The sequence below is a fragment of the Saccopteryx bilineata genome, chromosome 4 (assembly GCF_036850765.1).
Source record: "Saccopteryx bilineata isolate mSacBil1 chromosome 4, mSacBil1_pri_phased_curated, whole genome shotgun sequence".
In the NCBI taxonomy this organism is placed as follows: domain Eukaryota; kingdom Metazoa; phylum Chordata; class Mammalia; order Chiroptera; family Emballonuridae; genus Saccopteryx; species Saccopteryx bilineata.
The window spans coordinates 214,899,891-214,916,300 of NC_089493.1; the positions used below are offsets into that span (position 1 = coordinate 214,899,891).

General features: G+C 35.2%; 1 protein-coding gene across 4 annotated transcripts in view; it reads right to left on the bottom strand.

Moving 5' to 3' along the window:
* TMEM161B (transmembrane protein 161B) overlaps positions 1 to 16,410 on the bottom strand; it is a 91,055-nt gene that overhangs the window by 52,674 nt on the left and 21,971 nt on the right. For 3 of the 4 annotated variants that reach the window (XM_066273770.1, XM_066273768.1, XM_066273771.1), the window contains exon 2: positions 3,891 to 3,994. The exons of the other annotated variant lie outside the window; for it this stretch is intronic. In XM_066273770.1, coding sequence (XP_066129867.1) covers positions 3,891 to 3,994 — 104 coding nt within the window. The remainder of the gene's footprint in view (positions 1 to 3,890; positions 3,995 to 16,410) is intronic. 4 annotated transcript variants of the gene reach the window in all.

A 16,410-nucleotide genomic window follows, 5' to 3' on the forward strand; every position in this document is an offset into this window, starting at 1 on the left:
CTATAGAATCAGGTGTGGTCTGATGTGTGGAGGCTCAGTGGATAAAGCATCGACCTGGAACGCTTAGGTCGCCAGTTCGAAACTCTGGGCTTGCCTGGTCAAGGCACATATGGGAGTGCCTCTCTCCTCTCTAAAATGAATAAAGTCTTAAAAAAATAAAAAAATAAAATAACTGTTCAAAAAATAAAATGGATCAGGTGCCACTTCAAACTCTCCATTACAAAAGAGAATGAGATAGGTAAGACATGAACAAAACTTAATGTATAGGATACAAAAAAGAGAAGTCATAATATTAAAGAAAAATATGAATATTTATTTACAATTTGAAGATACACTGCTCACAAACATTAGGGGATCAGGGAACGTGTAGATACTCTAGTACTTTCAGCCTTTTGAAATAAAAGCTGGTTTTGTACCTCATTTGCATAATCAAACAACTTTCTTTGATTTGTTGTTTGCTTTTCTGATGTTCTTGTTTAATAAAAAAAATATCGAACACTTCTTTTTTTATCGCTTCATATTCATTTTGAAATATCCCCTAATTTTTGTGAGCAGTATTTATACTACTGGAATTAATATTAAGATGATATATAGGCCCTGGCCGGTTGGCTCAGTGGTAGAGTGTCGGCCTGGCGTGCAGAAGTGCCAGGTTGGATTTCCGGCCAGGGCACACAGAAGAAGCGCTCATCTGCTTCTCCACCCCTCCCCCTCTCCTTCCTCTCTGTCTCTCTCTTCCCCTCCCGCAGCCCAGGCTCCATTGGAGCAAAGATGGCCCGGGTGCTGGGGATGGCTCCTTGGCCTCTGCTCCAGGTGCTAGAGTGGCTCTGGTCGCAGCAGAGCGACGCCTGGAGGGGCAGAGCATCGCCCCCTGGTGGGCGTGCCGGGTGGATCCTGGTTGGGCACATGCGGGAGTCTGACTGTCTCTCCCCGTTTCTAGCTGCGGAAAAATACAAACAAATAAGATGATATATACAAAAACTGAAAAGAAGTTTCTTCTGTCATACTCATGATTAACCTATGTGGCTAATACACACCCATTCACTTGAATAGTTTTATTCAATCTAGTCACTCCCAAGTCATCCAATACTAGCAATAATTTAAAAAGTCCTCATAAGCCTCTCCTCTTAAATTCCTTTAAGCATTTTATAGACAAAAGACTGCCCTCTGATCTTTCCTTCTTCAATTCAGCAGCATCATATGGTTTAAAATGCAAAGTGTCATTTCTACTCAATAAATGTTTACTTAAGCAATTTGTAAGTAATTTTAGATTTTCTCAATATTAAGTTTCATATCCTATCACAAAAGGTTGGTAAAACAATAATTATCCCCAAAGTATAAAATCAATTATCTTATAATAGAGTTAGAAAACAACATTTAGCAATTTCATTTATGACCTAAAAAATAAAGGATTAACATTTAAAAAAGGCAGATAATATTAAAAACACAGAATAAAACGAAACAAAAAAACCAGGGAGGAAATGTAACTATAGCAGAAGAGAAACTATTACTAGGAAAATTCTGATTAGTATCCTTAGAACATGATTTGAAATTCGAGAGAACATTAACACTAAATTTAACCTGTTTACAAAAGCAAATCAAGAATATTTAAAAAATCAACTTCATGTTTATTTTTAAAGGTTGAGCTCCTTCTCAAATTATTAGTATGCATATTTGACATATACTGTCAAAAAGTGAGATTTTAAAATGACAATCGAATATTAACAAAGAGAATACGGCTTTTTTTTCTTCTTTTTTGTGTGACAGAGATAGAGACAGAGAGAGGAACAGACAGGGACAGACAGACAGGAAGGAAGAGAGATGAGAAGCATCAATTCTTTGTTGCAGCTCCTTAGTTGTTCACTGAATGCTTTTTCATGTGCCTTGACTGGGAGGGCTACAGCAGACTGTGTAACCCCTTGCTCAAGCCAGAGACCTTGGGTTCAAGCTGGTAAGCCTTGCTCAAACCAGATGAGTGCACGCTCAAGCTGGCGACCTTGGGGTTTCAAACCTGGGTCCTCCACGTCCCAGTCCTATGCTCTATCCACTGTGCCACTACCTAGTCAGGCAAGAGACTAAGGTTTTTAATCTTTCAGTTTTTACCTGTGAATGTTTTATAGAAACAAATGATAAGACTAAGTTATATAAAAACATGGAAATTGATTATATAGAGTTAAATAAAACAAGACTGCCAAGATAATTTTTATTTAAATTAGCAATAATCACACTCTGGATAAACTTCATTGGCTACAAAATTGTCACTGCACAAAGCTGCCAAGATCTTTACAACCAAGAGATCTAGAAGTCTCACTAAAGACTTATCACAGAGTCTAGAAATGTGCAATCTCAGTAAAAAATAAATGACCTTAACGTATTTTATCTACTTTAGTAATTCAGAATCCATTTATTCAGAATTAATAATAATTTGCTCAGCTGATGTTTCCTCTTTCATGATCCATGGCAAACGCTTTTGCTAAGCAAGATAAGTAAACAAGATTACACACTCCATAACTCTATACAGTTATATACTAGTTATAGATGATTGATTTTTCACTTATAAATAGCGCTGGTAGATGCTTTCAACTTTACTAAATCTTCAGCTATATTTTATTTTGCTAAGAAAATAAACAATTTCAAATAACTGTTCTCTCACACTTTACACACACATATATCAGTGTTCAAAGAATTTTTAAGCAGTCTGAATAGTATTTTTTTACACTGCTCACAAAAATAAGGGATCAGGGAACGTGCAGACACTCCAGTACTTTCAGCCTTTTCTAGAGTGTATTTTCACCTATGAAATAAAAGTTGGTTTTGTATCTCATTTGCATAATCAAACCACTTTCTTTGACTTGTCATGAGCTTTTCTGATGTTCTTGTTTAATAAAAAACAAATCAAATACTTCCTTTTTTATTGTTTCATATTCATTTTGAAATATCCCCTAATTTTTGTGAGCAGTATATATTTAAACACTGATATGAAAAAAGTATAAGCACACAGAGAAAGAATATAAATAATTAAAACTAGAAAATAAATTCTATGAAGAAAATTTTAAGCTTTGTGGATGGAATGGTCCTGAACTAAAAGGCTTATTATTAATATTCAGTACATGAAATTATTAGGAAAATAAGAACTATCCATTGTTTTCTAACTTCAAAAGGTCTAAACAACCTGAAACAGACATACAAATCAATAACAGAATTTAGTTATTTATTGGAGATGAGTAACTACAGTAAAACTATAGTCATGGTACCAAATCTATGACTTAGCTTTCATAATGACACCGGATTCTGGCATGTATTTCTGTGTGCAGGTGTCCGGCTTTTGCCTCACTGTATCTCCTACATTTAATTTCTTTACTTTGATTTGATGAGTTCTACTATGAGTTGATGCTTCCTGCTTCTCCCCCATCTCTCTCTTTCTCTCTCTCTCTCTCCTTCTCTCTAAAAAATAAAAATTCTTACAAAGTAAATTCTAAATTCTTTGTAGTAAAAGAACCCCTAACTCATAGTCAACTCTCAACTGAGTCACTAATAACAGTCATGTGAGTCATTTCTTCAAATAACTGTGAAAATATTTAAGCACTTCAATTTCTGGTCTCATACTTTTGTTGACCAACTTTTTAAAAAGGTAACTAGAAAAGTTATATAGTATTTTCAGTGACCATAGACCAAAGGGGACAGAAAAGGGGGCAGGTAGGTTCTAAACTCTTGACCATGACCTTATTATCTCTCTGTTAATCAGATAAACTATTAATCTCTCAAGAGAAAGAAGGAAGTTAGATTTTTCTCATAACTTTCCTTCGTCATGTTTTAACTACCTCAGAAGTCAATCAGCTTGGTAAACTAGAGATTTGAAAGTGCCAATGACAACCAGCATATACTTGACTTACCTGCCATTACAGAGAAGCCATCGAGCAAAAGAATAGTGAGGTATAATCTTCTGCATGACACTGGCCATCACCATGGTAACGACCAGCTGAATACCTATTACACCCTGTGTAAAAAAAGAAAACAAGTTTAACAATAACACAATAACTGAATTTAGGTTTGAGTACATCACCAGAAACTTTCTATACATTTTGAAAATGATACTTAAAAAAAGAGGAGTTACAATTAAAATATGTATTATTTTGGAATTTAGGCATTCAAGACCACATATGTTTAAACTTAAAATATGCAATCTCATTGTATAATCCTCTGTAAATTCTCCAAGAGTCACATCTATGTGGATAAAAGTTAAATAAATTAGCATACACAGTCAAAATTTATTCTCAAGAAATGTTCTCAATTATGTACGGGTATCAAAATGAAGTAAAAACTAGTGGTTTTTTTTTTTCTCCAAATCTACTCTGTTCAACACACACATAAAATACTAGCTTGGCAAGCTTTAAAAACTATGCATTTTTTTCTTTTAATTCTAGGGTGGTAGTGAATGATTAGAGTATTAATTACATTAAGTGTGATATGGCAGAATTTCCCTGAAAGCCACTAGAAAAGAAAATTTAATTCATGTCATCACCACCAACTTCCAGTGGGTAGTAGGCCTTCAACAATGTCCAAAATCCCCTTAGGTCTATGATACAAAACTTCAAACTTCCTCTATTCACACAGCCAATCTACCTCAAACTTCTAACTCTCCACTCAGTAGAGGACATCTATTTCACAAAGAAAATACACATCATCAAATGTGAACTCTCATTTGCCACAAAGCTCACAAGCACTTGTATCCACACTAGTCTTTCCCACACCCTCTAGAAATAGAATATTTCTACACAAAGCAAATCCCTACACTTGTGCTTGAGAGCCCATCCTCTGGTTATCAGGATCATAAACCACTGAGTAACTTCCTTCCTGTATCTTCTTTCACCTCTTCTCTGTTTAAATCCTTCCTATCAGCACTGCAATAACTCTTAAGTTTTTATCGTTCTAAAAAATAACAATAATTTTCCCTTACTATAGCCTCCTCTCCATATTCACAGCCACTTTTCAAAAGACTTATTTTCACTGCTTTTTCTTTCTCATACTCCCCCCTAGCTTCCATCTGACTTCTGCTTTTCAGCCACTGAAACACCTAACATCAAAATCACTATATCTTGCCAAATTATATTTCTTTATCTGAAATCTCAGCGGTTTCCCACAATGTCCACCACATCCACTGCTTTATTCCCACCTTGTTGACCAATTCTGTACACTCCTTTTGGTGGGGTCTCCATTCTAACATCCAAAAATAAGGTTGCATTTGGAACTCAAATCTAATTTACCAAAATTATATTTTTATAAAATATAGAAAATGCTTAAAAAGAAGCAGTGTAGCATATTGATTTAAGAGCATGAATTATGAACTCAAACTACCTGGGATACAATCTGCCATCTCCTAGTTTTGAGTAATTTAATCATTTTGCACCTCTATTTGCACTTCTAGAAAATTAAGCTAATAATTCAACCTACCTAATCAAGCTGTGGTTAGGAATTGTGCCTGGTATAGAGTAAGTAATGAGTTAGTACTATTTGTTGTTAACTGTCATAGATATCACTATTATTACAGAAAACATTTGTTTTTAATATTAAGAATAAAGGTCCTTCAAAAATGTCTAAGATAAATTGAACAAATCAAATTTCATTGATTATAACAAATTCTTCGACGAGTTGTTCCAACCGGCCAGGGCCTATTTTATATTTTCTAACACTCAAAGTTACTTTTTTATAAGCTGAGAAAATGACTTTTTAAAAAAAATAGTATAGTGGGCTATTCATTTTTTATTAATTTATTGGGTTGATGTTAATAAAATTATATAGGTTTCAGGTATACAATTCTTTATCAACTGTATATAGTATGGTGTGTTCGCCACCCCAAGTCAAGTCTCCTTCCATCAGCATCTACCCTCCCTCTACCTTCCTGTACCTGTTCCAGTGCCTTTTCCCCTCTGGTAATCACCATGCTGTTGTCAGTGTCTACGAGGTTTTGTTTTTTTTTATTTGTTTGCTGTATTTTTCCGAAGTTAGAAGCGGGGATACAGTCAGACTGACTCCGACATGTGCCTGACCGGGATCCACCCAGCATGCCCACCAGGGGACGATGCTCTGCCCACCTGGGACGTTGCTCCATAGTGGCTGGAGCCATTCTAGCGCCTAAGGCTGAGGCCAATGGAGCCTTGGCTGGGGGGGGGGGGGGGGGCGGGAGATAGAGAGAAAGAAGAGGGCAAAGGGTAGAGAAGAAGATGGGCGCTTCTCCTGTCCTGGAATCAAACCCGGGACTTCCACACACTGGGTCCACGCTCTACCGCTGAGCCAACTGGCCAGGGCTCTACGAGGTTTTTTTGTTTTTTTTTTGCTTAATCCCTTCACCTTTCTCCCCCAGTCTGGTAATATTCTGCCCCTTTGACAATTCTCTATGAGTCTGTTTCTATTTTGTTAATTTATTTTGTTCATTAGATTCCACATATGAGTCAAGTCATATGGTACTTCTTTTTCTGACTGGCTTATTTCTCACTTAGCATAATGCTCTTCATATCTATCTGAGCTGTTGCAAAGGGTAAGAGTGCCTTTATTTTTATGACTGAGTAGTATTCCACTGTGTAAATTTATTACAGCTTTCTTATCCACTCACTAATGAACTCTTGGTATGCTTTCAAATCTTGGCTGTTGTAAATAAATACTGCAGTGAACATAGTGGTGTATATATTCTTTTGAATTAGTGTTTCGGGTTTCTTTGGATATATTTCCAGAAGTGAATTGCTGGATCATGAAGTAGTTTCATTTTTAATTTGTTGAAGTAACCCAATTCTGCTTTCCAGTGGCTGCACCAACCTCCATTCCCACCAACAGTACATGAAGGTTCCCTTTTCTCCACACCACTTGTTGTTTGTTGATTTATTGATGATAACCATTCTGACAGGTGTGAGGTGATATCTCATTGTGGTTTTAATTTGCATTTCTCTGATGACTGGAGATGTTGAGCATCTTTTCATATGTCTAATGGCCATTTGTATGTCCTCTTTGGAGAAGGGTCTATTCAGGCAGGTCCTTTGCCCATTTTTAATTGGATTGTTTTTTTAGGTATTGAGTTTTGTTAAGTTCTTTATAAATTTTGGACACTAACCCCCTATCAGGTATATCACTGGCCACTGGCAAATGTTCTCCACAATGGGTTGTTTTTTCATTTTGTTGATGGTTTCATTTTGCTGTGCAAAACTTTTTAGTTTGGTGTAGTCCCATTGTTTTTTTCTTTTGTATCCCTTGCCTAAGGCGATATATCAGAAAAAAAGTATTGCTATGAGAAATGTCTGAGATTTTACTGCCAATGTTTTCTTCTAGAATTTTTATGGTTTCAAATCTAGCATTTAAGTCTTTAATCCATTTTGAGTTTATTCTCACGTATGGTGTAAGAAGGTAGTCTAGTTTCATTTTTTTGCATATATCTCTGTTCAATTTTCCCCAACACCATTTACTGACTAGACTATCTTTCCCCCACTGAAGTTCTTCTATGTAGTTTGTGATAGAAGTTCTACAATCTCCATAGAGTGAATGCCATTATAAAGCACTCTTTCAGACAGAACAAGGTAAAAAAATATATTAGCAAGTATGTCAGAAGGTTGGTTCATTTGAGATTACACACTTAAAAGAACAAGAAAATTTTCTAATGAGGGAAAGTTGTGTAGACAAAATGAAACTCAATCTAGCCTTGAAAAAAGTGAAAGTATCACAGAAACTTAAGTCATCTAGTACAATATAGTTCACAATGTAATAATGTGTATATTCCTTAATAGCAAAAATCATACCCTAGTCACAGCTAATAAATGTGACAAGTATTAAATGGCAGTTCCAAAAGACTAATCTAGAAGATTGACATAATAGAACGTGATGTACCGAGGAAGAGAGGCACCCTTGCAAACTCTCACACTCTAACCCCAAATCACTAAGTATAATGAGATATTGCTGATAGACCAACTATTGAACATGTAAACCATATGAAGGAAAACAAACAAAAATAAGCTAATTGGATTCACTAGAATTAGTAATATCAACTATATTTATGCAATAATTTAGACCAGAAATGATATGACTTCACAGTGGTATCTCTGATACTCAGAAGAGTTATAAATATATGGTTGCAAAATTCAGAGACTGATCAAATATGGAGGCAAAGAAAGAACTAAAGAGACCAAGACTGAGAAAGGCAAATATCATAAGATAGCTAGCTAGCGTACTATCAGCATTGCAGTTGATGTCTGACTAAAAAACAGCGCAAAAGTGTTGCCTCACTCAACTCCTTTACCTTACTATGCCACGTCCACTTTTTAAAATAAAGTTGAAATACTTTCTTAAAACCTCATCCATGTACTATGTTAAATATGTATATAATAGAAGTCTTTCCCTAAATTTCTAATAGAAGCCAATAAAGCTTCCCTAGAATGTATTTTCTGATAGAAGACTATCTACATATGAGCTACTAGAAGAAAATATGTCACTTTTAGCCCAATACAGGAATCTTCTTAATCTTTTGGAGAAGTAATGTTTAAATTATGTAAAAATATTTCACCAAGGTTATTCATTTTCATATAGATTTAGGAAAGAATTCTTGGAATATATTTTCAAAATGGAAATCATTTTAAAGAATTATTTATCTTATATATTATCAACTTAAAACAATACTAAATTTAAATAAACTTTTGAGACATTATTATATAATTGACAATTACAGTGTGTATGAGAGATTAACGTATAATATAAAGTATTTAATTCATTACCCAAGAAACACAAATATTTTTAATTTTAAAACAAACCATTCTAATAAGATGACTTCACTGCTCAACTGAACATCTACATCTAAGTTTACACAAAAGTGGAATTTTGAAATGTTTAAGTTAAAAGTCAAATTTCCTAAGTATTTTTCATATCTTTAAATTAAAAGAGAATGCTTAGTAAATTAAACCATAAAGATAAATATCACAACAGAGAAATGCTCAACTGGACAGAAATGCAGTGACGCTACGAAGTCCGTCCTGGCTGAACTCTCAACTACACAACCATATGGATCATTGACTTAAGTAGCCTTAAAAGTCCTGGTTCAATTCCTGGTCTGGGTCTCCATGGAGCCATCATCAGCGCCTTGGGGCTGACATGCTTGAATCAGTTGAACCATGGCTGCAGGAATGAAGAGAGAAAGAGAAACAGAAGGGGGAGGAGGAGAGAAGCAGATGGTTGGCTCTCCTGTGTGCCCTGACCAGGAATTGAACCAGGACTTCCACACAGTAGGTCATTACTCTACTACTGAGCCAACCGGCCCAGGCCAGTCAAGTTAATTCTCAGTTGTGAGCATCAGCCCCAGATGGACAGAACATCGACACCAGACAGGGGTTGCTGGGTGGATCCCAGTCAGGGTGCATGCAAGAGTCTGTCTCTGTATCTCCCCTACTCTCACTTAAAAAAAAAGAAAAAAAAGAAAAAAAAATCTTGAGCAAAGAAATCATCAGTTTGGATTAATGGCCCCAGACCCTGAGTCTCTTCATAACTAGAACTGAGGAAAATCATTTATGAAATTGCTCATCAGCACCTAAGAGGGGAAAAGGTGGGAGAATTCAGGTTTCAACCTTTCCCACATCTATTAGCCTGAGGCTGTGAAGAGGAAGGCAAAGGTATTTGCCTTTAGTCTCCAGAAGAACGATCATTTCCATTTTCGTCAGTAATCATTTCTAGGTAGGTTAAAAAAATTATTACCAAGCAAAATTAAATAATTCTCTAAGAAATAAATATGCAAAATAGCAATATTTTATCTTGCTGGTCAATATTAAAACCCAAATCCCCAAAACTTAAAATACAAATGATTGCAATTTTAAAATTCAAATTTGGAATGTTGTGTTTTCAGTGGACTTGACATTTTTCTTTGTGTCATTAAACTAGCTCTCCTGCTGACAAACAGAAACAAGGCATACACTGCTTACCATTAGAAAGCATATTTGAAAATATATTTGAGACTCAGATAACCCCAAACAGTTCAATATTATCTCCTGAATAAATCAGAAGGGAGAGAAAGGAAAGAGGGTATTACCTAATGACCTAAAACTATTTACATGTTTTAGTGATAGCCAGACATATTGAGACAGAATTCTTAGAGATTCTCAAATAATTTAAATGTCTAAATTTTATTACTTCAACCTAGAGTCACATAAAACATAGAATTCAAATTTAAGCATTTAAACAAACCATCTCTAAATATTTTACAAATAAGGAAATCAGAATCCAAACAACCAAGATCACAGAACTACCCAGTTAAAGACTTATCCAGAACCCAGACCCCTTAATTTCCAACCTAATGCTTTTTCCACTAAGTTGATTTAGTGCATTCAATGAACATTTATTGAGCAACAAACTATATGTGCTGAGCATTAGACCACTTGCACACAAGAGGAAGAACCAGCAGTCCCTACCGTCAATGAACAACCATTCCACTAGGAGACAAAATGGACCATCACAATACAAAGTGATGAGAGGATAGGCAGAGGATTCTATGAAAACAAGGCAAAAGGAGAGGGAGAAATCATTAAGGGTAAAATGCTGTGAAAGGGCATTTTGGCAGGTAAAGCATGAGTCAAGACCCAGTGGACTCAGCCTGGTAAACATCTTCAAATGGGATGGTAGTAGGTTTGGACCATATACTGAAGGGCAAAACTAATGAGTTTTCAATTTAACCTGAAGGCAACAGGAAACCCACAAAAAGTAGTATGACCAGATTAGTATTCAAGAAAAATCTCTCTCTCTGGATACTGTGTAAAGAAAAGAAGAGGACTAGCCCAGCAGCACTAAGGCATTGCCCAGGTGTCAGAGGAGGACCTGTACTGAAGATAGGAACGGTACTTTGCAGAAAGGGTTGCAGCCTCTCTTACTTTAGTATAAGAGCTATAAATTGCTGTATATTATGTGACAAATGAGTTAAAGCCTCACTCAAGCAACATTAAAAATCACTGTAAATCCAAATTATGTCACTATAGAAACTATTTATATCTACAGATAATGAAAGCAAATCTAAATTTAATTAACAAATACAGGTTGTCTGCTTAACATGCATTCAATTGCTTGCTCTTATCAGGAACTTGGCAAACAATTTTTGAGTTTCAGTTATATTGTACACCAAATACTTAGCACAAAGACATTTAGAATAGGTCAAAGCACCTAGTCAAAGCACTTTATATTTACTGAAAAATGAAAAGATGAATGGCATTACCATGAAAGAGTCTGTCTTAAGAGAATATGATAATCTTAGATAACAAATATATATATTTAGACAATATTGCAACACAATTTTATATGAACAAAGTGTTACAGAAATTCAAATTTTTAGATATGAAAGTTTTGTAGAGTAGATGAGATGTAAGGTGAAAACTGAAATCACATAGTTGGTAACGAAAAAGGAAGGAGTTCCAAACTAAATGACAAATGTGAACATACGGTAACCATGGGAAGCAAAAATGCCTGGCTCAACCAAAGGAGATTTCAGCATATGGCAAAGAATTACGAGAAATAAGAAAACAGAATTTTAGATTGTAAATTTTTAAAACCAAGAGGATGCATTTAGCTGATATGTTGATAAAGATCACCTTGAAGACTTCTAAACAGGTCGAGGTAGAGGATAAAATAATGCAAGTAACATACAAAAACTCAGAGCAATACAATGATCTCCTGAAGAGAAAACCTAAGACTAAGGGAGAAGCAGTTGAAACTAGGAAGGAAGGAACCAACAATCAAACTCTGAGTGTGACTGAATATGAAGGAAAATAACTGTAGAATAAAATGAAAGAGTGCCTCAAAGTTTATTTCAGGACGTTTTAGTTTGGGTTATTGATAGAGCCCTAGAAACTATTTAACAGAACAGTTGTAGACTGAAAGAAACTCAGGGAAATGAACCAGCAAGCCTCAGACAGTTCTCCCAAGAACAGGACCTTGGTGACGCCCTCAACTTTTCAGAACACATAAAAACATGCATCTCTGGTACAATCAGTCAAATGGAACATACTAGCAAAAATCATGTAAGAGTTTTATTAATTTACCATAAACATAAACTACCAAGTGAATCAATGTTCAAATTCACTGTGTGTTCATTTCAATTACTGTCTTAATGATACACTGGAAGTCAAATTAGTAACTGGCTGCCAGGTGAGTAGAAATATATAGCAATGGGCAGCAGAGAGAGGCATTTCATCCAGACAGTGCTAAAGACTTTAGAAATATACAAACTAGCCCTCTAGAGCAGCAATTTTCAAGCATTTTCATTTTTTCACTTCACAGTACATGTAAATTAATAAATAAAATTCTGCAGCACACCAAAAAAAACAAACCTATTCTTTTACTGATCTGACAAAAAAACAAAAACAAAACTAAGGTATCAGTTTGATTCATTCACACCACATGGCTCTTGTGTAGGCTGCTGACATTTTTTTACTTGCCATTCTAAGGGAAAAAAAGTCAGTGCCCTTGACTAAAGTTAGGAATTGCATGTTCTAAAAATTCTGGTGGCATACTGGCTGAAAATTGATGCTAAGGAGAGTGTAAAATATTCTGACCCCTAAACAGTTCTGAATAAATATGGACACTTCCTACTATTTAAAATGCATTTAAAATTTTTTTCATTAATTTTAATTTATTTTGTTAACATGAATTCAAGTGACCCACTCAATATATCTCCCTCACCACACACCCCGTAGACCCCCAATACCCCCCTCCCTTTTCAGATTTACTGTCCTGTTATCTGTATCGATGTGTTATGTATATATAATTACATAATTTCACTAATCCCTTCACCTTCTCTGATCTCATCCCCTCATCTCCCTTCCCTCTGACTGCTGTCCCTCTGCTCCCCATGACCCTGCCTCTGCCTCTACTCCATTCCTCAGTTCATTGTTTGTTAGATTCCACGTAAGTGAAATATATTTGTCTTTCTCTGCCTAGCTTACCTCACTTACCGTAATAATCTCCTTATCCATCCATGCCATCGCACAAAAGGTGAGATTTCGTTCTTTTTCAAGGCCCTGTAATATTACATTGAGCATAGGTACCACTGCTTTTTATTCCATTTGTCCACTGACGGATACTTGGGCTGCTTCCAGATCTTAGCTATTGTAAACAATGCTGCAATAAACATAGGGGTGCATTTCTCCTTTTGAATCAGTGATTTGGTATTCTTAGGATATATTCCTAAAAGTGGGATAGCTGGGTCAAGAGGCAGTTCCATTTTTAATTTTTTGAGGAATCCCATACTGTTTTCCACAGTGGCTGCACAAGTCTGCATTCCCACCAGCAGTGCAGGAGGGTTCCCTTTTCTCCACACCCTTGCCAGCACTTACTGTGTGTTGTTTTGTAAATGATCACCATTCTGACAGGTGTGAAGTGGTATCTCATTGTGGTTTTAATTTGCATTTCCCTGATGATTAATGACATTGAACATTTTTTCATATGTCTAGTGGCCATTTGTATGTCCTCTTGGAGAAGTGTCTATTCAATTCTTTTGCCCATTTTTAATCAGATTTTTACCTTCCTGGTGTTTAGTTTTAGAAGTTTTTTATAAATTTCAGTTATTAACTCCTTTTCAGATGTATTGGCAAATATTTTTCCAATTGTGTGGGTTGTCTTTTCATTTTGATCATGGTGTCTTCTGCTGTGCAAAAACTTTTTAGTTTGATATAGTCCCATTTGTTAATTTTGTCCTTTATTTCACATGTCTGTGAAGATAAAATTACTGCTATGAGAGATATCAGAGAACTTACTATGTTTTCTGCCAAAATGTATATAGTTTCGTGACTTACATTTAAGTCTTTTATCCATTTTGAGTTTATTTTTGTGAATGATGTTAAATTGGTGGTCTAGATATATTTTTTGCATGTACATATCCAATTTCCCAAACACCATTTATTCAAGAGACAGTCTTACTCCACTGTGTGCTCTTACCTCCTCAGTCAAATATCAATTGTCCATAAAAATGTGGGTTTAATTCTGGGTTCTCTTTTCTGTTCCATTGATTGGTATGCATGTTCTTATGCCAGTACAAAGCTGTTTTGCTTACTACAGACCGGTAATATAACTTGACATCAGGAAGTGTGATACTTCCCACTTTATTCTTCATTTTCAAGATTGCTCAGGCTATTCATGTTCTTTTTTGGTTCCATATAAACTTTTAGAATATTTGTTTTATATCTTTGAAGTATGCTATTGGTATTTTAATAGGAATTACACTGAACCTATAGATTGCTTTGGTTAATATAGACATTTTAATGATATTTATTCTTCCTATCCATGAATATGGTATATGCTTCCATTTGTTTCTATCTTCCTTGATTTCTTTTTTTCAATGTCTTATAATTTTTCCAAGTACAAACCTTTTATCTCCTTGGTTAAACTTATTCCTAGGTACTTAATTTTTTTTGTTGCAGTAGTCAAGGGCATTGTTTCCTTAATTTCTCTTTCAGACACTTTGTTGGTGTATAAAAGTGCCACCAATTTCTGAATATTAATTTTATATCCTGCCACCTTGCCGAATTCATTTTTCAGGTGTAGTAGATTTTTGACTTATACTTTAGGGTTTTCTATGTACAATATCCTGTCATCAGCTAACAGTGATAGTTTTTCGTATTCTTTTCCAATTTAGATGCCTTTTATTTCTTCTGCTTGTCAGACTGCTGTGGATAGGACTTCTAGAACTATGTTGAGTAAGAGTGGTGAAAGGGGGCACCCCTGCCTTGTTCCTGATCTCAAGGGGATTGCTTTTGATTTTTGTCCATTGAGTATGATGTTGGCTGTCGGTGTGTAATAGATGGCCTTTATCATGTTGAGGTATGATCTCTGTATTCCCACTTTGCTGAGAGTTTAGATCATAAATGGGTGCTGGATTTTATCAAATGCTTTTTTGGAATCTATTGATATAATCATGTGATTTTTATTCTTCCTTTTGATTATGTGGTGAATCACATTGATTGATTTGCCAATATTGTACCAGCCTTGCATCCCCAGAAAAAATCCCACTTGATCATGATGTATGACTTTTTTAAGGTATTGCTGGATCCAGTTGGCTAATACTATGTTAAAAATTTTGCCATCTATGTTCATCAGGGATATTGGTCTATAGTTTTCTTTCTTTGTAGTGTCTTTAAGTGGTTTTGGAATGAGAATCATGCTTGCCTCATAAAAGGAGCTTGGAAGTCTTCCCTCCTCTTGAATTTCTGAAATAGCTTGAGAAGGATAGGTGTTAATTCTTCTTTGAATATTTGGTAAAATTCGCCTGTGAACCCATCCAGTCCAGGACTTTTGTTTGTTGGGAGTTTTTTGGTAACCGTTTCAATTTCATTCGTTGTAATCGGTCTCTTCAGTTTTTCTGATTCTTCCAGATTGAGTCTTAGAAGATTGTATGTTCCTAGAAATTTATCTATTTCACCTATGTTGTCCAATTTTTTGGCATATAGATCTTCATTGTATTTTCTTACAATCCTTTGTATTTCTGCATTGTCAATTGTTACTTCTCCTTTTTCACTTCTAAATTTATATACTTGAGTCCTCTGTTTTTTTTCTTATGAGTCTAGTTAAAGGTTTGTCGATCTTGTTTACCTTTTCCAAGAACCAGCTCTAAGTTTCATTGCTCTTTTGTATTGTTTTTTAGTATCTATATCATTTATTTCCACTATGATCTTTATTACTTCCTACCTTCTACTTCCTCTGGGCTTTATTTAGTTGTTCTGTTTCTAGTTCTTTTAGATGACAGATTAAGTTTTTTTGAGATTTTTCTTGCTACTGAAGGTATGCCCATAATGCTATAAACTTCCCTCTCGGGACTGCTTTTGCTGTGTTCCATACACTTTGAGTTGTTGTACGTTCGTTTTCATTTGTTTCAAAAAAATTTTAATTTCTTCTTTGACCTCATTGTTAATCCACCTGTTATTTAATAACATACTATTTAGCCTCCAAGTGTTTGAATGTTTTTCAGTTTTTCTATTGTAGTTCATTTCTAGTTTCATGCCATTGTAATCAGAGAAGATGCTTGATATGATTTCAATCTTCTTAAACTTACTGAGACTTGTTTTGTGTTCTAACATGTGGTCTATCCTAGAGAATGTACAATGAGCACTTGAAAAGAATGTGTATTCTGCTGCTTTTGGGTGAAAGGTTCTGAAGTTATCTACTAAATCCAGTTGATCTATTGGGTCATTTAAGGCTGCTGTTTCTTTGTTCATTTTCTGTCTGGAGGATATATCCATTGATGTTAGTGGGGTATTGAAATCCCCTATTATTACAGTATTGCTGTTGATCTCCCCCTTTATGGCCATCAAAATCTGCTTTATATATTTAGGGGCTCCTATATCAGGTGCATAAATATTTACAATGGTTATTTTCTCCTGTTGGACAGCTCCCTTTATCATTATGTAGTAACCT